At 40.7% G+C, this 9753-nt stretch overlaps 1 protein-coding gene across 1 annotated transcript; it reads right to left on the bottom strand.

The window, feature by feature from the left end:
- Positions 1-1109: 1109 nt before the first annotated feature.
- LOC135611690 (probable leucine-rich repeat receptor-like protein kinase At1g35710) lies at positions 1110-4772 on the bottom strand. The gene is made up of 2 exons (XM_065107333.1): positions 1689-4772; positions 1110-1516 (listed from the first exon to the last, which is right to left on the bottom strand). The coding sequence occupies exons 1-2, from the start codon at positions 4768-4770 to the stop codon at positions 1158-1160; spliced, it is 3441 nt and encodes a 1146-aa protein (XP_064963405.1). The 5' UTR covers positions 4771-4772; the 3' UTR covers positions 1110-1157.
- Between the last annotated feature and the right edge of the window lie 4981 nt (positions 4773-9753).

Below are 9753 nucleotides of genomic sequence, written 5' to 3'. Positions count from 1 at the left end.
CAAGTCTCCGGAGAGGTCTCCGAGACGAGATGATGTGGTGACTACTATGCCGTCGCCGTGTAATGCATGCTATTGTACTGTCCACTAAAATAGAAAAAATACAGATGGAGAGAAGATCAATGTGCGGTGGATCTCTGGCCGTGTTAGACGTGCCACTCTTTTCATGTTAATTCTTTTTAGAGTAACTTTTTTTCATTGTGTCAATTACAAAACGTTGCTATATTAGCAATCAATAGAATATGTAAGAGAGGAAGAAATATATTTTAGACAGGAATTTGATGGTTTCGTATTTTGTTATATCAGCAATTTGAGAGGACGACATCAATGTTGAATAATATGCTTCCCCTATCATCGTCAAATTTTCTTTTTTTTTTCTAAAAAAAATAATAACTCAATAAATCGACTACAAATGTTTTGAGGAGAGATTAAAAACTTACAAAGATCACCATGAAAATTTTGTTTCACAAAAAGATGATGTGTTGAATGCTCCGTGTCATGCACGTTGCATGGCATCGTAACAATGTAGAAAGATGCTGGTGTGGAGAGATCAATGTTTGGTGGATCCCTTTGTCGTATTTGATGTGCTCCACGGTAATTCTCCTTAGATTGGCTTTGTCAATCAAGTGGATATATAAAGGACGGAGAGAGATATTTTACACAGGAACTTTTGGTGGGGATGTATTTTGCTGGATCAGCAATTAAGTTGATAAATCATGTGAGAGAATAACTTGTATGTTGAATTATGCTCTTCCGTTGCTCGTCAGTTTTTTTTCTTCTTTTTCCAAAGAAAGGAAAAACTAATGACTCAACAAATCAAGTACAAAAACTTCTCTTTCTTTCGGAGATTAAATGCACACTTAATTTGTATACGTCAAGTCAATCATATTTATTTGTATACCTCAAGTCAAGTCAAGTCAACCCTGTCCAAATATGAACAAGCTGAATGAGATTGAAAGGACGAGCCAAGATTTCAATGGGACCATATTGCCTTGCCATATGGCAGTTTAAGCATGTCTATATCATCTTCTCGGAATACGATTTAAATGAAAATCGAGATTGCGAGTGGGTTTCTTAACCTGATCATTCTGATGCCTAAGTTAGCCTCGATGTGAGCTGAAAACGGTAAAAAGTTGATTGACATCAATTCTTTTGTTCGATCATATGTCTGCATTGATCAAGTCGGAAAGCCTCAGCACATCAAGAGATCCACAGCCCTGTGGTGTCTTGACAGAACCTATATTTTCATAAACTTGCTTCATCGTTGGGCGAGATTCTGGGCTGTTGTTGGCACAACTTAGTGCCGCTGTTAAGACTGCAATTACTTCATCTGCAACTCGAGCCACAGGAAGTGATAGACGTTGGTCTAATGCATCTTTCACGAAGACATTGTTACCAGACGGAGATGACAGAATGGAGATGAGTTCTTCTCCATATGCTCCTACTAGCAACTCAAGCGTGACCACACCAAAGCTGTACACATCACATTTGGTGGTTACTCTCATTGTGTAAGCAAGCTCTGCAAACAGCAACAACAAATAGATGAAACTTCCAATTTATAAAGATATCCAAAATATATACGATTGTCAAATACTAAGTCTACGTATGCTTCGATATAACAGTAAGTGAATAGGGGATGCAAAATTTAGGATCATTTGTCTTTAATGGATTAATCTGGGAGAGAAACTTACCTGGTGCTAGGTAACCCCGTGTGCCTGCAAGCATGGTCCAATTTGATGAATCCGGCTTCAGTAGTCGAGCAATTCCAAAGTCGGAAACACAAGCGTTGAATTCGGAATCAAGTAGGATGTTGTTGCTGGTAATATCTCGATGAACGATAGGTGGTGTGCAGTCATGATGCATGTAGAACAGAGCACGAGCAACATCCTTCACGATGCTCACCCTCTTCACCCAGTCCAATTCGGCTGCAGTATCACTTCGGAGGACAGATCCCAAACTTCCTCTCTCCATGTACTCGTACACAAGAAATTTGTGTCGGGGAGAGGAGCAGAACCCGTAAAGCTTGACGATATTGCGATGTCTGATTTGAGTACGAGTTTCTATCTCATTTTGAAAGGGTTGCTCGTCGAATGTATGTTCAGTGTCTGGTAGGTGAATCTTCTTCACCGCTAGCAGCTCCCCACTTGCTAACTCTGCTCTGTAGACACTGCCGTATGCACCGCTTCCGATACAGTATTTGGCATCGAAATCTTCGGTGGCTTCGATGATGTCCTTGTATACATCTCTTCCATCAAAATTCAATATAGAGAATGCACCTTCTATGATGTGATTATCATCGACAGGTACCGGCTGCTTCTTTCTCTTGTGGAATCGTAAAGCAACTCCGATGAATATAAACAGGAGAAGGAAGAAGACGACGGAAGCAATGATGGCTATTACAACCACTTTGTGGCGCTTGCTTCGGTCATCTTTTGTTGGAGTACCGAGTGTGACACACTGAGGCAATCCTCGAACAACTCCACACAGATCAATGTTATGGGAAAACCACTCCGCTGGGGCTCTTCGGAAAGCTGGGCTATCGGGAATAGGGCCGCCCAGTTCATTGTAGGATACATCTACGGTAGACAAGCTCGTCATATACGTTAGCGAAGATGGAAGATGACCCGACAAGGAATTATGCGATAGATTCAGGCTTTGCAGCATCACCAATTTGCTGAGTTGGGATGGAACCTCCCCTGTTAGTGAGTTGTGGCTGACGTCAAAGGTGTCTTGAAGGTACACCAGATTACCAATGGCCAAAGGAATGGTTCCACTGAAGTTGTTGTTGTTAAGCTTCAACGATCCGAGGTTCGTGCAGTTGCCTAATTGATCTGGGATTCTTCCTGCCAAGTTATTGGATGAGAGATCAAGCAGTCGAAGATTGGACAGCATTCCAAACTCCAGAGGCACCTGACCGACGAGTTGGTTGTTGCTCAAGCTCAGATTGTAGAGAAGGGTTAAGCTGCCGAAGCTCTTTGGGATCTCTCCTTGTAGGTAGTTGGAAGAGAGGTCCAGGTCTTCCAGTTTCGTCAACTGCCCAAACTCGGTAGGTATGACTCCGGAGATGTTGTTATTTGAGATTCTCAAGCGCGTTAGATCGTGCCATTTTGCCCAGTCCGGTGAGAGTGTACCGGAGAATAGATTGAAGCTCAAATCCATATAAGAAAGATGGGGATACACTCCAAGATATTGAGATACATCCCCGGTGAGTTGGTTGTGTTCAAGACGGACCCTCACTAATCTGGTACAATTCTTCAAGGACGTAGGAATGGGGCCTTGGAAGTTGTTCATGTAAAGAGTGAGGTACTTTAGGGCTCCACCTTTGCATATGTCTGGTGGTAAATAACCGAAAAAGTTATTTTTTGACAACTGGAGTGATATCAGTCCAGTAATATTGTTGATCTCCATAGGCAAAGGTCCAGACAACAGATTAATGAGTACACATAGATATCTGAGTTTGCTTAACATACCAAGCGACCGAGGGAATGAGCCAGAGAGCTGGTTCACCTCGAGCGATAAGAATTGAAGTTGGGTCAGGTTTCCAAGACTAGATGGGATAGACCCGGAGATTTGGTTCTGTTCGAGGAGTAGTTCATTAAGCTTGGTCAATCTCCCCAGAGAGGAAGGGATTGGACAACAAAGCTGGTTGCTACCAAGATGCAAGAAATTGAGTTGGGTTAAGTTTTCCATAGATAAAGGAATAGAACCTAATAATAGGTTTTTGGAGAGATCTAGATTGTTGATCTTACCTAGATTTCCAATTTCAAATGGAATAGAACCAGACAATTGATTATCACTAAGGTCGAGCGACTTTAATTTGGTCATATTTGCTATAGAAAAAGGAATTGAATTTATTAATAGATTTTTCGAGAAGTTGAGAATTGTAACCTCGATAAAATTTCCAATCTCAAAAGGAATAGAACCTGAGAGCTGATTTTCTGATAGCAAAAATGATTGTAGCTTGGTTTGGTTTCGGAAAGAAGATAGAACTCTGCCTGTTAGATTATTATTGGAGATTGATAAGTAAGCGAGATTAATTAGATTTTTCAATTCTTGAGGAATGACTCCAGTCAATTGATTTTGGTAGAGATCCAAGTGGTAGAGCTTTGTCAAATTTCCTAAACTAAAAGGGATTGAACCAGATAACCTATTGACCCCAATATCCAGATACATCAACTTGTGGAGCCTCCCTAACTCCTTAGGAATGACACTCATAAGCTTGTTATCTTTCAGGGACAAGGACACAAGGCTGGTGAGGTTGCTAAGAGATGGAGGTATAGCACCAACTATTTGATTACGACAAAGACTCAAGAATTGAAGCTCTTTCATGGAGCCCATCCCAACTGGGATTTTGCTTGTGAACCAATTGCTGGTGAGATCAAGAGATACGAGCCTGGAGAGAGCGGAGATGGTCGGAGGAATTACCCCACCGAGCTGATTGTAGGAGAGATTGAGACGGAGAAGCGATCCCAAAGTCGAAAAGTCAAGAGCATCAAGTGGCCCTGCCAAGCCCATGCTCGGCAGGGATATCTCGGTGATCGCCGAACGCCCTCTACCTGCGACGGGGTAATTGCAAGTAACTCCGGTCCAATTGCAAGGACTAGAATTGAGGTTCCAAGATCTCAGGGATTGACGACTCCGAAGAGTGGCTTTCCAGTGGAGCAACGCCCTCCCTTGGGATCCGAGTGAAGCTTTGACAAGAGGAACACGGGGAAGCAATAGCAGCAGCAGCAAAGTGGCACAAAGCAAAGTTTTGTGAAGCTGAGATGCCATAAGTGCAACATACAGCAAGACAAGAAGGCGAATAGTTTGGTATATACATATATACATACATATATACATATATATACATATATACATATATATACATATATACATATATATACATATATACATATATATATATATATATATATATACCTCTCAGGTCAAGTCAACTCAACCATACCAACTTTGAGGGTCCTTTCTACAAAGTTGCTAAGTACTCGTTGTGTGAGAAGGAGATAAAAGGATTTATACGAAATGTCAAAATTATAGTTGAGACATATTACTTTTGGATTATATCAATCTTGTCCAAATATGAGTGGTAATGAATGAGATTCGAGCCAAGATTTTAATGGGACTCATATTTGTTTATGATCAAATGATTAGAAAGATGTCACTATCCACGGGAGGTCTACGGGTGAATACTTTTACCGTATTATGTATGGTATCGTACTGTCCACAAAAATTAAAGGATATAAATGGAGAGATCACCTTGTGATGGATCACAAAACGTTGCTATATTAGCGATCAAGCGGATATGTAAGAGAAGAAGAAAGATATTTTAGAAAGGAATTTGATGGTTTTATATTTTGTTACATCAGCAATTAAGTTGATAAGCCATACGAGAGGATGACATCAATGTTGAATTATGTGCTTCCCCTTTCATCGTCAAATTTTCTTTTAAAAAAAAAAAAAAATAATAACTCAATAAATAGACTACAAATGTTTTGAGGAGAGATTAAAAACTTACAAAGATCACCATGAAAATTTTGTTTCACAAAAAGATGATGTGTTGAATGCTCCGTGTCATGCACGTTGCATGGTATCAAACCAAAGTAGAAGATGCTGGTGTAGAGAGATCAATGTTTGGTGGATCCCTTTGTCGTGTTTGACGTGCTCCACATTAATTCTCCTTAGAGTGGCTTTGTCAATCAAGTGGATATATAAAGGACGGAGAGAGATATTTTACACACGAACTTTTGGTGGTGGTGTATTTTGCCGGATCAGCAATTAAGTTGATAAATCATGGGAGAGAACAACTTGTATGTTGAATCATGCTCTTCCGTTGCTCGTAGTTTTTTTTTCTTGTTTTTCCAAAGAAAGGAAAAACTAATAACTCAACAAATCAAGTACAAAAACTTCTTTTTCTTTGGGAGATTAAAATCCCACCTAATTTGTATACCTCAAGTCAAGTCAAATCAAGTCAATCATATTAATTTGTATACCTCAAGTCAAGTCAAGTCAACCGTCCAAATATGAACGAGCTGAATGAGATTGAAAGGATGAGCCAAGATTTCAATGGGACCATATTGCCTTGCCTTATGGCAGTGTAAGCATGTCAAGTCAATTTGTATACCTCAAGTCAAGTCAAGTCAACCCTGCCAAAATATGAATGAGATTGAAAGGACAAGACAAGATTTCAATGGGTCCATATTGCCTTGACATATGGCAGTGTAAGCATGTCTTTTTCATCTTCTCGGAATCCGACCGGCGGTATACAATTTAAGTTGGGCATACATCGCATTTCTCGTCTACCATCGTCAAATAAGCAAGTTCTACAACAAACAAAAATAAAGTGTCACTGAAGTGTTTGTTCGATGATGACTTCACATAAGCCTTCTGATACACCTGGCGAGCTTTGATATCAAAAGCATAAGAGAAAACCATAACATCGATATATATTATGTTAGATAGTTGTAGGAGAAAATATCGTAGACGTTGAGATCAGTCTAACATGATTCGACTATACATATGCAAGAATGATGAGATGTTGTGGAGACAATCATTAGAGGTCTTCTGGAAGTCGATGTGGGTACTCTTATATTCTCTGTTGGTAACTTAGATGAAAATTGAAATTGAGAATATGTTTCTTAACCTGATCATTACACAATCATTCTGATGCCCATGTTAGCCTCAATGTGAGGTGAAGGTGGTAAAAAGTTGATTGACATCAATTCTTGTGCCGGTAGACTTTTATATAGACTAAAAAGGTATAAAATGTTCTAAAGAATATTCTCTGAGGGGACTGTCCATAACTATTTTTAACAGCCTCTCTTATACTCTTGTACGTGTAGACAGCAAAAAGGAAAAGATAGTTCATAATCGTCTGTTTTAAACTTATATCCACATGCAAAATAAAAGGGTAAGAGAGAATTTTCCTCAACAGATTTATGATATCTTATCATGTAGTTAGGGAGATCTTGACTGTTGTTATCACGGGAGATCTTGACTGTTGTTGCGGTTGTTATCACGGGATATCTTGATTGTTATCATGCCCCCGCAAGACGGTGCTTCTGTCAAGGACGCCGATCTTGGACCGATGTGATAAAAGCGATTTGCGGGTGAGAGGCTTTGTGAGGGAGTCCGCTAATTGATCAGCCGTATGTACGTGAGACACACGTAGTTGATGTTTAATAACTTGTTCTCGCACAAAGTGAAAGTCGATGGCGATGTGTTTCATGCGGGAGTGGAATACCGGATTGGCGCTTAGATAAGTGGCTCCGACATTGTCACAATATATTGTAAGAGTAGAGTTGATGTTAATGCCAAGTTCCTTGAGGAGATTCATGACCCAATTGAGTTCTACAGCTGCGGTGGCAATGGCACGGTATTCAGCTTCAGTTGTAGAACGTGCAACTGTCTTTTGCTTCTTGGAACTCCAACTGATCGGATTAGGTCCAAGGAAGAAAATATACCCCGATGTGGATGTTCTGTCATCAAAATTCCCTGCCCAATCAGCATCAGCAAAGGCATGGAGATGAAGGGGAGAGTGTTTGCGAAAAAAGATGCCATGATTGATAGTCCCATGAAGATATCGTAATATTCGTTTGACTGCAGACCAATGCATAGTAGATGGTCGATGCATAAATTGAGATAATTTATTGACTGCAAATGAGATATCCGGACGGGTGAGAGATAAGTACTGTAAGGAGCCAAGGACTTGACGGTATTGAGTTGGGTCTGTAGCAGGGCTTCCATCACATAGTTTGAGCGACTCGCCAGTAGACAAAGGTGTTGTAACTGCCTTTGCATCTTGCATGTTCGTTTTAGATAATAGATCTTGAATATACTTTCGTTGTGATAGGAAGAGTCCGGAAGATGTATATGTTGCTTCCACTCCCAAAAAATAGCTCAAGGTTCCTAGATCTTTAAGGGAGAACCGATCTGCTAAATGCTTAAGGAATGCCTTGATTTCCATAGGATTATTGCCTGTGACAATAATATCATCCACATATACCAGAAGATATAATATATTGCCACTTTGGTGACGAAGAAATAAGGAAGTATCAGACTTAGAGTTGATGAAGCCAATTGATGCCAAAAACGAGCCAAGTTCGGTGTACCAAGCTCTTGGAGCCTAACGAAGTCCATAAATAGCTTTTTGTAGTTTACAAACATGCTTTGGATATTGAGGGTGGATGAAGCCAGGAGGCTGCTGCATGAAGACTTCGTCAGTTAGGGTCCCCTGTAGAAAGGCATTGTTAACGTCGAGTTGACATAAATGCTAGCCTTTTGAGATGGCCAAACTCAAAATAAGTCGAATTGTTGTGGGTTTAACAACAGGGCTGAATGTCTCTGTAAAGTCAACACCAGGTCGTTGATGAAATCCTTTGGCCACTAGACGCGCTTTATATCTGGCTACGGATCCATCTGGGTTCCGCTTAATTCGAAAGACCCACTTACACCCGATGATGTTTTGTGTGGGATGAGAGGGTACAAGAGTCCATGTAGAATTATGGAGGAGTGCATCATATTCTTCACACATGGCTTTACGCCAGTATGGAGATCTTTGGGCTTGAGTAATTGTGGTAGGTTCAGTAGTCTCTGACAAGGATGTTGTGATGGTATGTAGGTCAAGGATTTGTCGTGGTTTAAAGACACCACTTTTGGAGCGTGTTGTCATTGGATGTCCAGGGGCTATAGAGGGTGTTGTAGGTATGGGCGGTGGAGGGGCACAGATTGGGGTAGGCTGAGTGACTTCAGTGTCATTGGTCCCAGAAGAGGATAAAGGTAGTGAATGTGAGTCCGAGGGAATACCGCCAGTCGTAGGGGAACCGTGTGAAGAAGGGAGAGGCACAATGGAGGGAGTGAGGACCTGTTGCATCGGGAGGAGAGAGTGTGGATCCTGAGGAGGAGAAGGACTGGATGATATTATGGGAGACTCGGTTGATGGGATTGATGGCGTACTCCAATGATGTATATGTGATGGAGTAGGTCGCATAGCAGGAGACTCAGGGTTGTGAAACGGAAAGGTAGTCTCTATAAAAATAACATGATAAGACGTAAAGACTTTTCGAGATTGGGGTTCATAGCATCGAAAAGCATTATGGTCAAGGGAGTATCCAATGAAAACACAAGGTTTAGATTTTGATGTTAACTTATGTGAGGCATAGGGACGGAGCCATGGATAACCTAAACATCTAAACACTTTAAGTTTTTGAAGGTTTGGAGAATTGTGAAATAATTTTTCAAATGGTGACTCGCACTCAAGGACAGGAGTAAGCATACGATTAATGAGGTAGACGGCAGTTTGAAATGTTGCAGTCCAAAAAGTTTGTGGCATAGAGGCTTGGTGTAGAAGTGTAAGACCAGTTTCAACTATATGTCGATGTTTGCGTTCAGCAGAACCGACGAGTTGAGGAGTGTGTGGAGGTGACTTGAGGTGTTGTATACCACAAGCAGATAGGTAGGATGTGAGGGCTTGATATTCACCGCCACTATCGGAGTAAACAGTTTTAATTTTAGACTGAAAATAGTTCTCGACCAATCGTCAAAAGTTGGTAAAGACCGTGGAAACTTCTGATTTATGGTGAAGAGGATATAACTATGTGTACTTCGTGAAATAGTCTACAAAAATAAAATAAAATCTAAATTTGTCAAAGGAAGTGAGTGGAGCGGGGCCCCAAACATCAGTGTAAATAACCTCAAGGGGTTTAGAGCAAGATATTGAGGATTTTCCAAAGGGAAGTCTATGACTCTTATTACTTAAAC

Source organism: Musa acuminata, chromosome BXJ2-5 (assembly GCF_036884655.1).
Source record: "Musa acuminata AAA Group cultivar baxijiao chromosome BXJ2-5, Cavendish_Baxijiao_AAA, whole genome shotgun sequence".
Lineage (NCBI taxonomy): Eukaryota > Viridiplantae > Streptophyta > Magnoliopsida > Zingiberales > Musaceae > Musa > Musa acuminata.
Note: the sequence above shows the minus strand (reverse complement) of the source record. Positions and strands in the feature narration are given on the sequence as shown.